This window comes from Eretmochelys imbricata, chromosome 14 (assembly GCF_965152235.1).
Source record: "Eretmochelys imbricata isolate rEreImb1 chromosome 14, rEreImb1.hap1, whole genome shotgun sequence".
NCBI classification, from domain to species: domain Eukaryota; kingdom Metazoa; phylum Chordata; order Testudines; family Cheloniidae; genus Eretmochelys; species Eretmochelys imbricata.
Window position 1 is genome coordinate 3,790,104 of NC_135585.1, and position 19,912 is coordinate 3,810,015.

Here is a 19,912-nt window from a genome sequence, read left to right on the forward strand (position 1 = left end):
CACCTCTCCGGGAGCGCGGGTGGCAGGAGGAAAAGCCCGAAGCCACCGGCCATGGGGATCGCTCCGCTGGCGGGCTAAGGAGGGGGGCAAGGGGGAGCGCCCCCCTTCTCCCATCGGATCCCAGCCCCCCCCTTTCCGTCCCCCCAAAACTTTTCTGGCTGGATGCGGAGCGCGGATTTCGCCAGGAGTGGATAAAACGGCCGCGACCCCCGCGCGTCAGTGGTGGGGGGCTCCCCACGCTCCGGGGCTTTGCCATCTTGGGGCGCCCTGCGAAGCTGGGGGGGGCGCTTGTGCTTCCCCCGTTGGAGCAACCGGGGCGGGGGAGATCCCCGCGGTGCTGAGCCCCGGTCCAAGGCGGGACCTGGTGCGGACAAGTCAAGGCAGGGCTACGTGTCCAGAACTGGGAGCGGAGCCTTTCTCGCCCGGCTGCTGGGGCGGCGCCGGCTGCGGGCCGAGGGCAGCGCGGATGGGCGATTTCCCCTGAGATCTTCCCCCGGGGGTCGGCGGCTGTTTTTCGGGGCGCCACGGGGCGCGTCTGTCTGCCTGCCGCAGCCAGCGAGACTTTGCACGGGCAGGAGGAGCAGCCCGAGCCGGCGGCGCGGACTGGGGAAAGGATTATAAAAGTCGGGGAAAGTTCCCTTCCAAACCCCCGCGGACCATGGCAGGGGGCGGCCGCTGGCAGCCCCTGCTCTGCATCCTCCTCGCTCTCCAGGGGACCCCCGGCGCCGGGGCTCAAGGTAAAGCGGAGGGGGCACGACCCGAAGGGGAGGGGAGAGGAGGGGAGGGGAGGGGGGCCCTTTCCAGACCAGCCCCCACTGGGCATGGAGCAGCCTGGGAGCGCGCAGGAAACCGGAGCCCGGATTTGCACGGTTCGTTATTTTTAATTGTGGGATTGACTTTGATGCTACCGAAAGCTCGAGAGACGCGCAGCCCGCCCTGTGCTCAGCCGCTCTCTGGAGGTGTCCCTTTTCTGTGTTGATTGACTGTCTGGGGGTGTCCCCTCCCCGTGCCCCTTTCCCCAGGCGTTTGAGTTTCTTGTCCAGGCAGCTCTGGTCCCGGTGCTTGTTTTAAACAATGTTCTGCGCTGGTTCTGGAGGGAGGCGGAAACCTCGCCTGGCTGATGGAGAGGAGGAGCAGCTGGCCATGGAAAGTTGTGTCTGCGTGATGGAGAGTGGGGGTAAACATCAAGAGCTCAGAGGGATGGGAAAGGAGACATGCGGGGGGGAGGCTGCAGCGTCCTGAGACTCGAGCCACAAAGATTTGGAAAAGAGAGACTTTAAAAAAAAAACAACCAAACAACGAAAACCCAACTTGAATATAAAGGCCAGGGTGGGGGTGGCGGTGGCGTGGGGGAGAGGGATCTTTCTGCCTGGCTCGGTGCTAGCCAGCCAGGTTGTGACTAACCCTCAAAAAATGAAAACCCGGCGCAGCATTTGTAACGTTGAGCCGAGGAGCCCTTTCCAGACAGGATGTTGTGTCCCAGCCCTGGGCTCTGGGCTTGCTCTCTTGGGCCTGGTCAAAAGTATTGAGTGTGGGGGTTTTTTTTATTTGATTGTGCAGGGTGGAATTGAGCGTGCTTGGGCTCCTGCAGACAGCTGAGAGGAAGCAAGAGAGCGGAATAGGGCAACATGTGAAACCTGTGATTTCTCTCTCCTTATTTCTCCTGTCCCCCAAAATCTTGGTGTTATTTAGGAGTTAAGGTCGCCTGCTGGAGAAGAGTTAGGCGTGTGTGGGGGGGAGGGGGGAATGGTTTCTGATGTATGCTGGCCTTGAATGGTTTAAACAATCTGGCTTTGTACTGTAAACTGTGACCTCCATCTCCCTAGGTCCTTCAATCTGTTGCCTGAAGATAAGGTTTCTAGCTGGTTACAGGTGGGCATGTTGTTAATAGCGGTAGCAGCAGGAGCAAGGCAAAGCATGTCCATATGATGATGGCTTTGGGGGGCACGAAACCCTGCCCCATGGACGCTTTTCCACAGCTGGTCTCGCGTGGCTGGCTTCCTTAGCTGATTGCTTACATGCCATGCGGAAGCACACGGGCCGTTTTCCAGGGCTGCGTGCTACCCTGACATCTAGTCCCAGTTGCATGCAGTGGTTACCTGTGTGAAATCAGTGAACTGAGTAGGGCTAGCTTTCTTTTTCCCAGCTGCAGGGATGTAGATCTGTATCTGTAGAAAAGCGTTGATTTGCGAAGCCCTGTTTACACCAGCCATGACCTGAAACGCAGGCTCCTGATCTGATGTCTTAAAAGAGCCAGCTCCGGTGGCTGGAATCAGAAAGTTGTGTATTCCAGGGGGCTACACGCTTGGAGAAAAAGCCACTAGAAAAAAGTAAAGGAGGACTTGTGGCACCTTAGAGACTAACCAATTTATTTGAGCATGAGCATGCTCAAATAAATTGGTTAGTCTCTAAGGTGCCACAAGTCCTCCTTTTCTTTTTGCAAAGACAGACTAACACGGCTGTTACTCTGAAACCACTCGAAAAAGGCATCCTTGAATATTTGATTGTCTGACGTGGAACTGAAGAAGTCCCTTGCCATGCACTGAGGAAGGGTGTTGCCTCTCTCCCTCCCCAGAGCTCGCTGCTTGGAAAGTTTCAGAAGCTCTTTTGGAAAGGGACTGAATATTTGGTTAGTTATCCAAACAGCTGCTTTAAATGACTAGGAACAGCTTTACACTGTGTGTATCTCTCCCAAGCACCTTTCTCTCTCTCTCTCTCTCTCCCTATCTTAAGACCTGTCAAGATAACAATACAGTCAGGAGAGATTTACATTCAGGAGGCAGGAGAATGTGGCCAACTGAACCCTGGAAGCTTATTACGGTTCCTTAGGTAGGGGGTGAAAGGAGGGGGGGACCCACGACAACCCGACTTTATTCTTTTCTTCCAAGGTCTGGTGAGAACCGGCAGCTCCCGATAGCAGAGTCTTGTTCAGAGAGAAGCATCTGCACAAGCAGAGCTAAAACTGTAGCACCCACAGGTGCAGACAGTTTGGCAGGCTGAGTCTTAAAGGAAACCCTACGGGGCAGAAGGGAGGCATCAGGTGGGAGAAGGCAGAGCTATAAATACCTATAGTGGGGGAGGTGGGTTGTGCAGTAAAATGCTACATAATCTTGCTGGGTAGGTGGATGGCAACTGCCTTTGTTGCATCCTGTTTCACGCTCTTGAATTCCTGTGTCCGTGCTATGAGGCTTCTGCTAAGATTAACCATCTGTGCACACTGGGATTAGACGGGGTGACAGCCCTGGAATGCGTTTCCACCCCTTGCTTCGAGAGGCCCCAGTCAGAGTTTGGGGGCTTGAGCTTGTCACTGGCTGCTGAGAAACTGCACGCTTGTATGTTTAAAAGGCTAGCCCGCGCGGCGTGGTCCTACGCTGTCCGTCCCCCCTGCTCTCCCCTCCCTGTTGAGCTGCAGTAATGTAAGTAAATTAGAGCTGCAGTTTAAAGGGGATTCAAGGCAGCGCTCAGTGAGCTAATCCTGCAGGGCAGTGCGAGCCCCTCTGACAAGCTAATCGCCTCCAGGATGCTTATGTACTGTGGAGCCTATTTTCAGCTGCCTCTGTCATCTGAATGGGCTGTAGAAATGGTTGCCTGGTTCTCCACGGTACAGTTTGAGTTCATGAGCGCGGAGCAATGCCAGACCCTGGACGCTGGGAAGGCCGGGCTGAAGGGAAGGGGGATTTCGCTGGCAGAGAGAACCACAGCCCTTCTGTCCTTTCATTAATGAGGACTTTGAGGAAGTACAGAATCTCCTTGCTCAACAGCCATGTTGGATTGCAAAGAATTCAGGGGTTAACTTGCTAACTCTGGGGCTCATCTCCTGCCTAGGCATGCTGGATTTGTGTGGCATCTTCTGGGCTGCCTGCATCCCAGTAAGAGTTAGGGAGTCTCTCTCTCTCTCTCTCTCTCTCTCTGCAGGTGCAAGGGGGAAATCGTATGATTTCAGCCCAGGCTTCAAATGAGAGGGAGAATCTATAGGCAGAGCATGCTATGGGACAGCTGGTCCAGGCATGGGAGCTGCACAGGAGAAGGCCCTTGCGCCAGTAGCTGTGTGCTTGTGGGACTTGAGCTAGATAGGCAGGAGGGAGGGATAGAAAGGAGGAGGGTGTCTGTTGTATGCAGTTCTACATCCGTGGAAGGTACATGGGATGCCCACGTGTGTTAAAGCATGTTGATCCGTGTAGCAGATTTGCCTGAGATCTTGTATTACTGCTTGACTCTAAACGGCTCTGTAGCCACACTTAGCGTCCTTCCGTCCCCCAGGTTTTGGGGGCTGGGTGTGCAGAGACCTTGTGATCAGACAGGTTGGGAAATTTCGGACAAGGGGAGATCACTTGCAGTGGATCTGGCCTGTAGAAGGGGAGGGGGGTGGTAAGGAGGCCTCTGAATCCCTCCCCGAGACAAGCTGTCTTCCAGGGATATAATATACTCTCCCTCTAAATTTACAGCCATCGTTTTCAGCAGCAAATGGAGCCAAAGCCCTCTCTGCCCCTGGCTTCAAACTCCCCATCCACTGCCTCTGCTTAGCACCGGTGCTATAATTTCTCAGTAATTAAGTTCAGAACATAACATATAAACTGGCAGTATATTACACAGGCAGTCCCTGTGTCGGAAGCTGTGACGGTCTCTTTGATTGATTCACTCTATCTCTGAGTTTCTCTTGTCTTTGAATCTCTGTCTTTCAGATTTCCCCACTGCTGCGTTTGTTCGTTCCCTTTGGAACTATTTCCTGGCCTTAGGAACTTGCCTCCTGTTTGTTTTAAGGGCTCTGGAGCTCTCAGTCGGGAGGGACTGTGAAGTTTGGTTTACGTGCATGGCTTTGCCTTGTTTAAATGGGTCAAAAGTGGTGATGGGCGGTTGCTTGTTTTGTTTTTTTTCTTTCCCCTTTCCCCCCAGACCTATTGTTTAATGAATTGAACTTTTCATATTTAATTCCATGGGACTGGTTGTTATAAATATGTGTGAGCTTCAGGAAATAGAACAATTGGGGGAGGGATGGGAGAGAATTTAGCAGTGAGGCTTAGGCAGTCCTTATTTTAAAAATCTTTTGGTAATGGTCCAAAATACCTCCGCTTAACCAGGGCCGCTGCCGGGTCATCGAGCTGTGACCGAGGAGAGAGCGTGGCCACGTGGGGGAGCGCTCATGGAATCTGAAGCAGTGGCCTTTCTGTGCAGGGCTTTCTTGTGACACTGGCCCTTTGCGACCTGGTTGGATTTTTACTAGCAGGTGGTTGGAGTTGGGTTACTTGGGGCTTGCACGGGGATCTTGGCATAGATCTAGGCATAGCGGTACCCCGATGCAGAGACTTGTTACTTGCCATCTCCTTCGCGCTGTGAGCACAGGGTAACCTCACAGCAGCCATAAAGCAGTGGAGTGCTGCCAGGGGTGAAAGCCACCTTACTAGCCCCAGAGGCTGGCAAAGAAGCCTAGGGCACTGCACTGGGAGTGTAGCTGGAGGAAGGGGAGAGGGAAACCTGCTGGAGCAGACTCCCAAGGTGGCTTTGGGCCCCAGAGCCTGCGACTGCAGCTCCGAGGTAGGTACAGATTTCCAGGGGGGTCTGCTGGGAGGTATCCTGCTGGAGCCAACGTGGGCACGCTGCAAGGCTAAGAGAGGCAGCGTAGGATCCAGGGGAGGTTGAGGTTGGAGCTACGTCAAGGCTGCGTTTGCGTATGAAGCCACTAAAAAGCCCTGCCAGCCGTCATGAGCATTGGGTCCCAAGTGGGAGAAACCCCACAAGGTCGCACTGTCTCTTCAGCTCGCGGCTGGGCCAAACCCTGTGCGATGCCAGCGTCTGAGCTGGAAACTGCTCTTCCCCACCGACTTGGGCCAAAACCACAGAGGATGCTCTGCTCTGAGCAGCTGCCCTTTCCCCCTCCTCCGCCCAAAACCCAGCGGAAGGAGTTTGGAGCTGAGGTTCCAGCTTCGGCTCGTCTCTGGTGGCAAAGTGCCATGTCCCTCAGGCATGCCGGGCCGGCTCCTCTTGTATGCCCACTATCGCCCTTCTGGGGAGCGCCTGGCTGAATCTCGCCTGCCTGCACTCCCTTACCTTGACTGTGAGCCCCGGGGCTGAGCGGAGCGTCTTCAGTCAGTCTCCTGGGGCTCCCTGTCTTGGTGCTGCCCACGTGAGCTGTGCGGGTGCATCCCAGGTGTGGGCCCTGGGGATGGAGTGAAGGGGAGCTGTGGTCCAATCCAGCCCAGCTTGGTAGCTCGGTAGGCCAGCTGACTGTTGTTCCCAGCTGATGGCTGCTTCGTATCCACCTACGTAGCAAGCTGGGTTGTCTTGGTGAGTAGCTGACAGCAACCGGGTCCCTGATGGGCAGAGAACACGAGCCGTGGAGATAGAACTCCTCGCCCTGTGAGGAAGCGCCTCCCTCCGGATCACGTGTGGTGCGTGGGGGAGCCCGTGCCCGTTCTCCCAGGAACCCGAGGGCTTTGCTCTTCGGGGCTGTGTCTGGGCGCCAGATTCTATTTGAGAACGTTTGACGGTGGAAGAAAATAACCGAGCAGCATAGCGAGTTGCTCTTTGTGTGCCCCCACCCTGTGCTCTGGGGCTGGGGGGCAAAGCTGGGTGCGTCAATTGCCACCTGTATCAGGGACTTTCAGCCCCCCCAGTGCTCCCAAAAGCTCCCCAGGCCCAAGTGTGGGAAGCCTGGGGGGGTGGGGTGGCCCCCGTACGTTCCTATTGAGCCGACGCGAGCAGTGTGCGTTTGTGTACACAGTTGATTCAGCCGGCTGAAGAAAGACGGATCGATAGAGTGAGAGCGAAGGAGGAAAAGAATGAAAAAGTGGAAACCACTCAAATGCTGAAACAGGGATCGTTGCTGCCCCAGAGGTGCTTCCCGGCACTGGTAGCTGATTTTGCCATCCCAGCTCCCGGTAAAGAGGAGTGAAGAGTTTATTACCGGCCGCCATTAAAACAAAAGACACCCTGACACCTGGGGAAGAGGGAATGAAAGTTTAATTATAGCCTGGCTGTGACATGTAATTCTGAATTACCCACGGCAAAAAATAACTTATTGATTAGGGCCTCTCGCTAATTACCCAGCAGAATGCAGCGCTCGGCACCAGCTAATCAGTCACAGGTCTGAAGAAGCGGGGTGCTGGATGGAAGGCCTCTGCATCCCATTCCCCTTGCCTGCCTGCTTTTACCCAGCTGTGCTAGACAAGGGCATAGGCTGCATCTGCTCTGCTTCCTGTGGCTGCTCCGAGTTTGACTTAGGCCCTGACCCCGTGATCGGAGCCCTGTTGTGTGCCAGGCTCCATTGCAGGATTGAAGCTATGACGGCAAGGTCCCTGGGGCGAGGCCTCTGTCTTGGGTTTGTACAGCTCCGGGCACACTGATGCTCTGCAACAAATGGACCCCCTATTCTCCCGGTCTAGGGGATGCTTTCACCTTGGGACTGTCAGATCCTTGGTTTGTCAAGCCTTTCCTGGCCCAAGAGTTTCTTTTGTCTAGGACTCAAAACGAACTGCCAGCGCTAAGCCTTGTGACCTGGTCGAAAACAGCCAGGGCTCTGCTGCCAGGCAGGGCAATAGAACCTGGCAAGATATCAGATGTTTCAAAATGTCACTAAAAAGATTTTTGTGGGTGGGAGGGAGGGCGCAGGGGAGGGATTTTGTTTGCAAATTTCAACTTTTTCATCTGACACCATTCAGCAGGGAGCCCTGCTGGACCCCCTCTCGCTGATCTAAGGACGAACCCTGCATTGGGACTTGTCTCCCACCCAGTCCTGGGGGGAGGGAGCAGCGGTACCCCTCCCAAGGGAAAAGATAGTCTGGTGGGATTTAAAGTGCTGCGGTCGGGCCTGCAAGGGATTGGGTGATTTAGGGCTCCAGACAGGATTGGGCGGGAGGGACGGACCAGACTACCTCCCCAGGCCAAAGGGGCTTATTAGATCAGATGCTGAGGCACCTTCTGGCATTCATGGGCTTTGGGCCATCCCATGGCTCTGCACACCCGTGTTTGCTGGTCTGCCCCCTCCCCTACCCCCAGCTCCACGCAGGGTTCCTGGCTACTGTGAGGTCTCACCCTCCGGGTGGGCTTGTTTTACAGGGGTTGAACTGGAGCGGGGAGAGAGGTCCCTTCCCCTGCTACTCAGAGGCAGATGGGGTTTAGGAACTTAGTAATCTGAATTAGTCGGGTGATTTGAGTAGAACTAGCCGTGCCCGCTGCGAGGCCATGGTCGCAGGCGGAACGGTCTCTGTCGAACATCTCCCTGCCCCACGTTCTCCCGCCCAGCCCAGTTACTGGGCAGGCACCCCCCCAGAGTGTCCACTACCGGCCCTGCCATCTGGATGAGGGGACCCTCGGCGGGCAGGTTCCTCTGTGTAAGATCAGCAACGGCCGGCAGGTTAGCACCACATGGAAGGGGAGAGATTCCCCTGCTGCAGGGAAGGGGCTGCCCTCAAACTGTGCTGTGAATTTGGAGCTGGGGCCGGGCGTGCCGTGAGTTAAAGCTGGGCTGGCTGGCCCTGTACCTGGCTTTGCTGGCAAGCCTTGGTGCTGACCTGTCATGCTGCCTGATGTTCTGTGCCTGGGCTTGCCGGAGCAGAGGCAGCTGATGGTCCCGGGCTGAGCAGCGGGTTTGCGATGCAGCCAGTTTGCTCGTCAAATGGAGACTGCTTAGCCGCTGGATGTGGATTTTTGTGGGGGATGCTGCCCCATCCCATCCTGGCCTAGGAGCTGCGTTCCCTCCTGGCATGGTGTCCCGCCCGCACCCATGGAGAGGCGCTGTCAGGCACGGCTGCCTCCTGGCTCTAGAGCGGCACTCCCTGCAAACTGCACTAGCTCAGCCCCTTGTGCTGGGTTCGGGCAAGTGGCTGGTTTTGCCCTAAGACTGGGTGGCCCCCCACCCCTGACTCCTGGCGCTGCCCCCGATCAGTGCTGGACTCCTCCGTCCCCCCGGGCAGGGATGGGGTTGCTGCTTGCAGCCTTCCTCGGCTTCGCTCCCCACTGAGATCTCACCCTCCCGCATTGTATTGGTTTTTCGCTGCTGCTGAATACAATTTCCCATAGGCCAAGCCCTCTTGTGCCCCTGGAGCTTCTCTCTGCCCCCCCCCACCTCCGGCCCCCGTGGGTCTTTGCCAAGGATGCCCATCTGGGCCCCTCAGTGCCATGGGGAGAGTGGCACAGTACCGAGCTGGCAGGCCCAGCGTGCCCTGGAGAGGCCCAGCCGGCTGTGCCGTTCACCGATCCAGCCTCCACGACAGCCAGAGGCTGCTCTGCGCCAGTGGCCCTGGGGCCCAGCTGACTGCTGAGCTCTGCGCTGGATCGCGGCCCCCTCCTCGCAGCGCTGTGTCTGATTTAAGGTGGGCGGGCGCATGAGCTGCTGGCCTTGTGCGAAGTGGCAGGGGGAGGGAAAGTGGCTTCTGGGGAAGAAGGGGGGTGAGGGAGAAGACAGGACGATTAAAATTTGATGCTGCTTAGAAAGCCATTAGTGGCCGGCAATGGCCATGACATTTTGATGATCCAGTAAGCGAAAGGGGAGGGAATATTATGGGCTGCAATGCAGCCAGTTAATGACTCTGGAGGGAGCTCGGTTCGAGCAGAGCCGGGGGGTTGTTCGGGTGGCTGGGAACATGGGCCCATGGTCTGTAACCTTGTAGAGCCGCTCCGGGCTGGCATCTCTCTCTGCTTCTTTTGGTCTCCGTCCCCCCAAGCTGTAACGAGAGAAGCGTAATCATCACCTGACGTTCCACCACTGGACGTTCCAGCCCGGGGTCACAGGAGGGGCATGGCCTGTCTTGGCAAAGCTAAGTGCATAGGCCATAAACCAACAGGGCAGAGTTCCCACTGAAGGCAGCAGGAGCACTGACCAGGCAAGTGCTTTGGGATAACTGGCTGCGGGGGCATGAAGGCCTAGTGGGCACCATGCTGGTGAAGGAAGCCCCTTGGGCATGGTGCCAGGGGGATGCTGAGCAGGGCTGGCTGGATCTAGAGTTTCCTGGGGTGAGTCACTGCCCCGCCTCTGTGACTCAGTTTCCCCACCTGTAAAAATGGAGGACATTCTCCAGCCCCCACCCCCTGGGGCATAAGGCTTAGCAGGCCCATGCCTGCAAAGCAAAGGGGCACCATGCTTACCATTGCTTATCACGATTTGGGTCCCAGGGAGGTGCCCTTAGCAGCTGCGGTTCCCGACTGAGCAACTCCCCGTTGTGTGTGTGGGGTGCATGCATACGTGTGGCATGATCCCTGTGGGTGGAAGGGGCTGATGGTGGCAGCTTGAGTCAGGGGAGCTATAAATTTAGGCCCCCTCCCCTCTGCCAGCGCACCCCAATCCTGACCGACACCATCCCCCTCAGCACCAGCCCGGGCTGGGGACCATCCCTGGCACTGCACGTGGGTGGCCACCATCTGATCACGAGCCGGGTCTGGCGTGACAGAGGGGCCATCAGGCCTCAGAGGAGGGAGCCGGAGGTGAGACCTGGAGGCTGGCTGCTCGCACCCCCAGAAAAATGCCCATAATTAACCTGTGGGGATAGAGGGTGGGGGAGGATAGTGGCATCCGCTTGCGTGCGTGGCAGCTTGCAGGGCGAATGTGGTGCTCCCCTAGGGCGGGGACGATGAGACAGCTGCTGGGCACAGATGCTTAGCAGCCCCCCTCTTCTCAGCCCTTTGCAAACCCACTGCCCCTGAGGAGTAAGAGCCCTTCTCCAGCGATGGGCAAACCGAGGGGTGAAACAAGCTGCTCACTGTCCCCCAGTGCGTCCCGGAGCCTGGCCTAGAACCCAGGAGTCCTGGCTCCCACTCCTGTGCTTGGAGTGCTCTCCTTCCCGGCCTGCATACTCGTCCGAGCGGCCGGCCTGGCGGACTTGAATCAGACTCTGGAGAGACTAGAGCCTGTGGTGGCTGGCGCTGTGTAAATATCTGAGAAATGATGCAGTGATTATAGAGAGACTCCAATGCACCTCTCCAGCACGCGGCTCCTGTCCGTCCCCGCTGAGAAGCAGGCAGCCACGACGGCCCGATTAGTATTGACGTGACCTCGCGAGTCATTTAATAAGGGTTATTTTGGAATGTAAATGCACAGCCTGCAGCCCTCCTCTTCTCAGAGCTCATAAGCTAAGCAGGGTCAGGACTCGGACTGGGGCGGGGGGGACTTCCAGGAAAACCCAGCCTGCCCCAGGACAAGCGAGCGGGGGTGGCGCTGTGCCGTCAGAGGTGCTGCCTTTCAGATGAGATGGAAATCCAGGCCTGCCGTGGCTGCTCTCTTCAGCAGAACAGTGTCTGGAACCAGCGGTGTTAACCCTGGAGCCCTGGCTGAAGCCCAGCAAGGCAGGTGCATCGGGTGCACGATCCCTGGAAGTCCCTGTATGCTGCAGCTGGATTCCCATTCCTGCAGTGTTGCTGTTATAACACAGGCTGCTTCCAGCCAAGGCCAGCTGTCTCGGAGATGGGCAATGGCCATGTGGCTATGAACCGCTGCGCATTCTGCTCTGGATGGGAGGGGCTGGGTGAACCAGGAGACATTGCTGCAAACAGGCTCATGTTGTCCTCAAACTAAAATGACATGGGGCAAGTGGGGTGGAAAGGCTCCCCCTGCCCTCTCCAGGGCTGTTCTGTGGCCATCACCAGAACTTCCCTGAAGCACGGGGGAGCTGGCGTTGGAGGCTGCAGGGGAACCCAGGAGTTCTGGCTCAGACCGCTAGAGACGAGCTGAGCAAGCCCACGATGAAGCGGCATGATCACAACTTCCGTGTTTAGAAGCCACCTTTCTTGGTGAGCTGTTGGGCCCTCCAAAGCCCTGGGACTAAGCTCCTGACTTTGTACGGCTCTGTAGGGTGTTCTCTGGTGGTCCGGTGGACGGAAGCTGGGCCTCTGGTGGGGTGTACGCAGTTTTGGCTCTCAGTTGGGACTGCGCGGCTGGGGCGGAGGGCTAAGGGAAGTGGTGGAGGCCTGCTAGCAAGGAAACGTCAAGTGCGGAAGCTCTGGCTTTGAATGGGAGATGGGATCAGCTTGCCTGACACGCAGCCGTGAGGGTTAGCAGGACAGGTGAGAGGCCTTTCAGTGCTCACAATAAAACCCAGCCACTCGTCTGCATCGGGGCTCCTTTGAACTCCAGGGGAAGTTGGACTTGGCAACAAATGAAAGCAAATGGGCTAAATTAACAGTGGCCGAGGGCAGCGCGTGGCTGCTTTCAGCTTGCGGATCTGCGTTTGCACAGGTTGCTCTCCGCTTTGTTCCTGGCAAGAGCCTTTCTGCCATGGTGAGGCCAGGTTAGAGTCCCGAGGAGGAGACGCAGCGGGCTCTTGAGGCAGGCCAGGCGTCTGCGGGCCACGTGCAAGCCTGAAAGGCGGCGCTGTGAAGGGGCTTCAGTCCTGCCGCTGGTTTTGCACCCCTTTTCGGTGGCTGGGGCGAGCGGAGCTCTGACCTCGGACTTGAGGCTGGGGCCAGGCTGGGGCAGGAACGAGAGCCCTGCGGGAGCCTGAGGTCAGTGTGACTTCCTGGCGGTTGACGCCCCGCTGCCGAGGCGGCCTGCGGGCGCTCTGGTACGTAACGTCTGGCGGATCCAAGCATGCCGGAGGGGCGTGTTGTGTGAGGCGTCCCAGCCCAGCTGCAGCCGCTGCTCAGGCAGCCTCCGGTGACGGCGTGGAAGCTGAGCGGGCCCAGCTGCAGCGGGGCTGGAGGGTGACTCCTGTATCTGAGGCCTCATGGGAAGTATCTCCCATCTCGTCCCCCATCAGCCAGCGCCCCCGGGCAACGCACCGAAGGAGTCTGGCCTGTGCACCTCGCGCCAGGGTGGAGGGCTAGCTCCTACCGCGCCCACTGCTTAAAACAGCTGCTAGCTGGCCTCACCCTGACACGCTCTCCTGGCGCGGAGGTGCAGCCCACGGAGACCGCGAGTCCCAGCCTGCAGCGCCCGCTCTCGAGCCCAGAGGCCAGGCAGCATTGCCCGGTGGGATTTGTAGAGGCCGAGTGCCGCCGTTTGGCACTGAGAAGGATAGTGCTGCGGGCTGGCTCTGCTCAGCACCAGTCCAGGTAGGCCTGGACCCTTGGGCTCTTTGCAAGTTGCCAGAGTGACCCTCTGTTGTTCACGCTCTGAATGCAGCGAGCTTTTGTGTGCGTGGCCCTCCAAATACAGCCAGATGAGCTTGCCCCGGTGCTGCGGTTAGCCTTGTAAGTTGCAGGGCCCTGTATAGCCTATTCTGAGCCATTGCTTTAAGAGAGAGTAATTCTTCCCCTAAATGTTTGTGTCTCCTCCTCAGCCCGTTTCCAGAGGGGCCAGCACGGCCCTGATCCCACCAAAGAGGGCGATTGTGGTTTTTTTTTGCTGCACGCCAAGGAATGTTTAAAAAAAAAAAGGCGCAAAGGGCAGTTGCGACCCGGCATGTAGGAGGAAGATTCACTTCAGAATCGAACTTGGTAGCCGGGAGTCCTGGGGTCGCTCGCCTGGAGTTGATGAAAGCTCTCGGCTTCCCCATATTTTTAAATCAAAAGCTGGTCATGCAGCCCCATTGTTTTGGCGTTTGCCCGTAGATCAGGGGCCAAAGAGACACTCGACTGGAGTAAGAGCCTGCGGGAAGCAAGGAACCTGCGTGGATTTCTTCTACTGTATTTATTTAGTGAAACACTGGGTGGGAAATACCCAAGAGCGCAGCGGGCAGCTGTGCTGGGAATAGGAAGCTGCAGGTGCATGACACACGCTGCTGGCGAGGCCTGGCGAATGTCCATGTCGCTAGTTCTATAGTGATCCCCCCGCTCCCATGCTGGAGCAGCCTCTTACCAGCCCTGCCTCTTCTATGGTGCATCCCCTGAGATTTCCCCCCCAACGCCTTACTCCATGGCATCCAGGCCAACACTGCTCTCCTCTTTGTTTCCTCATTGGCATAAGATGGGGGGACTTGTGCTTGCTCTCTGTTCGACCCTGTGGGAGCAGGACAGGGCATGCCATAGGTCCTACGTAAACAGTGGCTTTTGGGCTGCCTTGAAGGTTTCTCGGCAGCACGGGGCGTTCCGTTCGAATCAATCTTGGAATCCAGAGGGCAGGCCTCACGTGTGGCGGGGTTATGCTGCGTACGCCAGACCCGAAGCCCGAACTATGCAGAAGTGAAATCCTCTTTTAGCTGATCGGTCCCAAACGGGCTAGTGAAACAATCGACACCTTTGTTCCCCCGGCCGCGCCGTGCACGCACCCTCGGAGAGCAGCCCACTGCCGTTCCTAAGCTCTTGGCCAGCAAGACACCAGCTCCCCACTCAGAGCATGGAGCTATCGGAACGGGCTGCAGGAAGACCGCTCATTAGCATAGCTGCCCTCTAAGCTCGTTTTCAAGTTGCGCGTTGCTGGGTGGAAAACAGTCAGGGCTGGGACCATAACAAATATGCCGCTGTCACTGTTGATGTGATTGGACTAATGAAGAGAAATCCGCCACGAAAGGGAGCTGCCGCACTGCCACAAACTCCCTTCCCCCCCAGGCTGGGTGCACTTTGCCCCCTTTTCCCGGGGTTCTGCAGCAGAGAGAGGAAGCCAAGGGAATGTGACAGGCGGGTGGGCGGAGGTGGCGGACGAGCGAGAGGGAGAAAGCGGGGGCCGCTCTCGGGGGCCCATTGGAAACACGACAGGGAGTTCGGAGCATGGGATTAGAGCTTGTTTCCCGAGTGCATAGCGCTTCCCGTCTGGCTCTCCCAGGGCACTTGCCACTTTGCCGGGTTGGACACCAGCCCACACGAGCAAATACAGGCTCAGCTCTTGTGCGCTGCCTGGGGCTCTGGGAGCTGCTGCTTTGGGTAGGGGGTGCAAAAGGAGGGTTTCGGCCTGCTGTCTTTGGAAAGCGCCATGGGATCTCTCAAGCCTCCAGCCGCACAGCAGCTCCCGGAGGCAGGCAGGGAACGCTCTCCTGGGAGAGATGCACCTTGCCTGGGGACGGGAGGGAGGAGGCCAGGCTGACTTAGGACTCCTACCAACGTGGGCTGCAAGACGTACACGGGCTGTTCTGCCAAGCATCTTCTGTGGGTTCCTCCCAGGGTGGCCTCTGTCTCTCTAGGCTCCTTAGGCTCAGGCCTAGGGGAGAAATGGCTTTGACTCTCACTGGGAGTGGGGGCCAGACTTCTGAGCAGAAAGCTCACCAAAGCAACACAGCTCAAAACCTTGCGCTGGTTGAATGCAGGATCTGCGGCTCAGCCTCTAGGGGGCGCTGCTTTGGGCGGCAGGGTTCTCCGGCTCGTCAGCTGGTCTCATTGCATGGCCCAAGGACAGTGCTGCTAGCCAGGCTCTGGTCCGTCCAGCTGGACATATATGGCATTCCTTCATGCCTTTTCGCCACGGTGAAGGGGCGTGCCGTCTGAGGAATCCAGGCGTGGACAAAAGATGCCAGTGACTGCCTGTCTGCTGGGCATAGGGCAGGAACCCATCCGTTCAGCCTGGCGCTGGGACCGAACCAGAGCCCTGCACCCAAACACAGGAGCCCATCTCAGACAGAGCCAGCACCGGAGAGGAGCCGCCCCGGCTCCGCTGGAGCGTGCCAAGCGTGCCGTAGGAAGCAGGATAACAGATGGGCCGATGCTGCGCCCGGCGAGCGAGTCACCCTGCTGCTGGCGGTCCGCGCTCCAGGGTGCCCCGCAGGGTGGCGGTTTGTTTTCCAGCAGGTTTCTCCGGATGGGTAATTAAGCGAAGCGCCCGCAGAGCTCCGGTGGCTGCTTGGCTCCCAGCGCGCGAGGCTAATGGGCGGGCGCTCTGACTGCAGCCTGGGCATCAGACGACTCGACGGCTCTCTTGTGGCCTCGTCCCACAGGCCAGTTCCTGGAGTCACGTGCCGGCCAGTGGAGCCGACTCCTGTGTCCATGTGACCCTGTGCTGGGTCGGGAGGGCGGCCGGGAGCGCTGCCTCGCCTGGGTTAAATTCTCTGCCCTTTTGAGGGACAAGGGGTTCCTCTTCCGCCCCGCTCTCCTGGCCCTCCTGTCCTTAGGGCGAAGGAGGACTTGGGCACTGCTGCTTCTGGGGTGGCTGGACCGTCTGAGGAGGGGGCATCTCCTGAGCACCATGAGCTACTTCCCCAGAGCCCCCGGGTCGGCAGCAGTCAGGAAAGGCCTCGGTACCGAGTGGAAGGAGCTGTCAGAGCATCACTTTGCAGCCCCAAAGCCGGCCCACCCCGCCATGCGGCTGGGAGCAGAGCTGGCAAATGCTTTGCATTCCTTCCCGGCCCCTCTTTCAGCGGCCTGCTGTGGGCCACCTGCCTCCAGTCAGTTGGGCAGCCTCCTCCCGGGACCCTCAGGAATGCTGCTGCTGCTGCCAAAGTCCTGGCTGGGGACCGAGTTGGCTGGGAACTCAGTAACCTGATCCTGGGAACTGGGGGTCGGGGGAGAAAAGGGTGGGGGGCCACGGATGTGACAGCAGCAGCAGCAACTGGTGTGTTGTCCCCGCACTGGCCGGCCTTTCTTGTGCTCTCTCTGGGTTGAAACCGCTGGCCCCGAGCACGTGGAATTAGCCGCAGGAGGGTACCCAGGAGCTGGGAGCAAACCTCTCTGCTGGGGTGGAGGCAGCTGACCGGGCCCGGACTCCAGCTCCCAGGCCTGCCCAGAGGCTGGAGTTGGGATTCCCCTGCTGTGGCATTGCCTGGCTTTCTGGTGGGCAGGCTTCAGCCCACCTGCCATTGCCCTGCTCTCTCTGGCCCGTGGTGACTGCTGAGGCCAGGAGAAGCAGCGCCCAGCTGGGTGAGCCCAGCACCAAGGGGGCTGCCATGTGGCCTGCCGGCCGCCTCGTCTTTGCTACAGAGGAGACTATAGGGTCTCCGCTGGGGGCCACGCTGATCGAGAGAGAGAATTGCATGGTGGGAACTGCTGTCTCCTCCAGCCGCTGCTCAGAGCAAGTGCAGCTGCAATCTGCCCTCGTTTGTTTGTCGGCCAGGTGCCACCTCCTGGCAAGCAGCCGACGCAGTCCCCAGCTGGGCAAAGCCCGAGGAGCCCTTGGCAAACACCTTCTTGGTGCTGGCAGCTGGGCACCCGAGTGCCCAGGGCAGGGTGCGTGTGAAACCGTCACAGCACTCTGAAAGCACAGGGGTTGCTGGATTCCCCTGGACCTGGGGACGCCGGAGCGGATTGCGGCTCCCAGTTCTTCCCCCAGCTCTGCAGGGGCCTGCTGGCTCTGAAGCCCAAACTGCCCAGGATAAATAGAACTCCTCTCCCCATGCACCCCCCCACGCCCCGTTGGGACCTCGGCATCATCCCCACGGCAACCAGGAGCCATGTCACAAACGGGATGATGATGACGTCGAGGGCAGAAACAAGCAGCCGGATCAGACTGTAGTTCTGAAGAGCGGAGGTCTCGTCTCTCTCTCTTGGTTTTTTCTCCCCTGGACAAGCAGCCTCAGTGGCGGAGCAAGGGGAGAGGTGCGGGGACGCGTAGAGAAACACAATGGATTGGGGCTCTCTAGAATGCTTCAGAATGGCCACCCGGCAACTCCGAATCTCCCCAAACCGTCCCGCAGGCCTGGCAAGCGGGCCAAGAGCCCGTGTGGTGCGCCAAGCTCTGGCTGGCCGAGGTGGCCCCCAGCGAAGCCAGGAGAGAAGCTGGAGAGAGGAAGGGGCTGGACAGAGTGGGGAGCTCCCAGCGGGGGACAGTGCTCAGTGACCCACAGCAGGATGAGCTCATCAGTTGCATGGGAAGTGCTGTCAATGAAAGAGGTGCTGGGGGAGCCATTCCCGCCCTCTGGAGCCCCAGGGAGTTTCCCCTCGACCGCTCCACGGCTTTTATTCTCCAGGTCACAAAAACATCAGGTCAGACCTGAAAGGGTTAAACAAGAGCGTTCCTCCAGAGAGATGAGCATGTCTGCTTCTGGAGCTGCAAGCACCAGTCCCCGTAACCCTCCCTCTCTCTCATTTTGTGCAGGGGGGTAAACTGAGGCACAGAGGAGAAGCACCTTGCCCAAAGTCACCCCGCAAGTAAGGGCCAGAGTTGGGAACGGGACCCAGGCATCCTGCTGCCTGAATCACGACGTCAGCAGCTGGACCATGTGTACTCTTCCACTCGATGCTGCCTGCAGGAGCGTGGGGGGTGCCTGGCTGGGATCTCGAAGCGATGGCTGTGGACGGCCTCCTGCATGAAGGCTGATGGGGTGTAGTCTGAGCTGTGCGGCCGCTCTGTGTGTGTGCGGGTGCTCCTTGTTCAGTTCTGTCTCATAAATCATTCCCAGCCCTAATGTGAAAACGCCGTTGTTCTCGGAGCCGGGGAAGGGAAGGCAACCTTGATGGTTTCGACCATTAGCGGCAGGAAGTCATTGATCTAATTTTAGCTGCGATCGCTAATTGCCTTTTACGGCGCTCAGTGAGGTGACTACCTGAGAGAGCCCTCCCCCCTCTAACCTTGAGCGCTTGCCCTGACTCACGTGTGGGCAGAGCTCCCCGATCCACATGCGTCGCTGGGTTTTGGGTCCAGAAAAGTTGGCCTGTTCTCCTCCGTGCCCCGGGCACCCAGCCGGAGAAACGGCTTTGCCAGCGACTGTGACAAAGGGGGTTTTCCCAGCTGCGGAGGGCAATGGGCAATGCTGCCGTTGGCTCCTGGAAGAGCTTTGCTCCAGAATGTCTGTGATGCTTGAAGCGTCGGGAGGCAAAGCGGCTCGCTGGGCCCCCTTCCAGCTCGCCGCTGTGTCTGGACTGCCGTTGTCTGAGACCTGGGCACAGCGGTGCCAGGCAATGCGGGTGGGATGCGCTGGAGTCTGCTGCCTGTGTTGTTTTCGGCAAGCCAGCTGATGCGGGACCTTCTCTTGCCTCGTCAGCTGCTGCACCAGGGTACCGGGGCTCCCTACATAAGCCGTACTTCTGGATCTGAGTCTGCCTGGCGTGGGAAGGATCGGCAGGACTAGACCAAGGGTCTGCGGAGCCTGGGGCACCTCACGGGCCCAGGAGTTTGGGCTGCACAGACTGCCTGGGCAAACGCTACCCCGCGTCCAATGCCAGCTCCAATGCTGGGTGTTTCTTTTGCAAGCTGGTACCCCAAATGCCCTTCCAGCATACGGCCCTTGTGTAGCGGGGCTGAAGCCTGCGAGCTGGGGACAGAAGCTGGCGTGTGTCTGCAGTGAGTTCATCCAGATGCCACCTGTTGCCCTATAGGCAGATGTTCTTTGGCCCCTCCTGAAGTGTGGGCAGCTCGGGATGGGACCAGCTCTGTGACTGTGGGGCATGGTGCCCCCTTCCAGGGAGACGGGGGAACGCGACCCCTCGGCGGGCGCTTCAGAGCTTTCCTAAGCTGGTTCCGTCTGTCCTGGGGCAGCAATGCGTGCTGCTGGCGATGGGCATGTGGTTCTGCTGCCTTGGCAGATAGGAGCTGGGCCTCGTGCCCGGTCTGTGGCACCTGTGCCCAGAGCTGGAGGAGGAGAACCAGGCTAGATGCTGGTGAGCCAACGGGGCTCCAAATCAGCTGGGTCCCAGGTCCCAGCATCTCCTGCCACCTAGGAGAGGCCCGAGCAGCAGGGGGGAGGCAGAGCGTCCAGCGCATTTTGTTTATTCATGACTCAGAACAAGTTGCTGGAGTGGAGCGCTATTTTTAGAGCCTTTAACTGATGGCTTTTTGGTGGGGGGTTGTGTGTAGGTTTCCTGTCTAACGAGCGGGCATTCCATGGGACGATTAATTCTGCTAGGCGAAGGAAGAGGAGAAGGGGAGGAAGGGCTTGAGGAAAGCAACATCTACATGATGTATCTATGAAATTTAGCTGGCACTAACTGAAAGAGACACCTGCAAACCTGCAAGACGGTTGGTCCTCTCTGGCCGCGTTTTGGCGACAGGCCCAACCCTGGGTGGGACGGGTGAATAAATCGGCTCGTTCATTGCAGTGGGAGCTTTTTCCCCGGGTTTCTCTCTCCCACGTGGGGGGCTGGCCTCCTGAACAGGATCCACTGCCTGTCCCCTTTCTGCAGGGGACCAGTAGAGCTTGCCTGGAAATGGAGAGCAGAGAGACACTACTTTCTTCCACCTAGCTCCCAA

The 19,912-nt window shown here is 58.3% G+C and overlaps 1 protein-coding gene across 1 annotated transcript in view; it reads left to right on the top strand.

The window, feature by feature from the left end:
* Positions 1-658: 658 nt before the first annotated feature.
* The window catches only part of SDK2 (sidekick cell adhesion molecule 2), a 169,377-nt gene continuing 150,123 nt past the window's right edge, over positions 659-19,912 (top strand). Inside the window, exon 1 of the mRNA XM_077833358.1 lies at positions 659-737. Within this exon, the coding sequence (XP_077689484.1) occupies positions 659-737 (79 nt within the window). The remainder of the gene's footprint in view (positions 738-19,912) is intronic.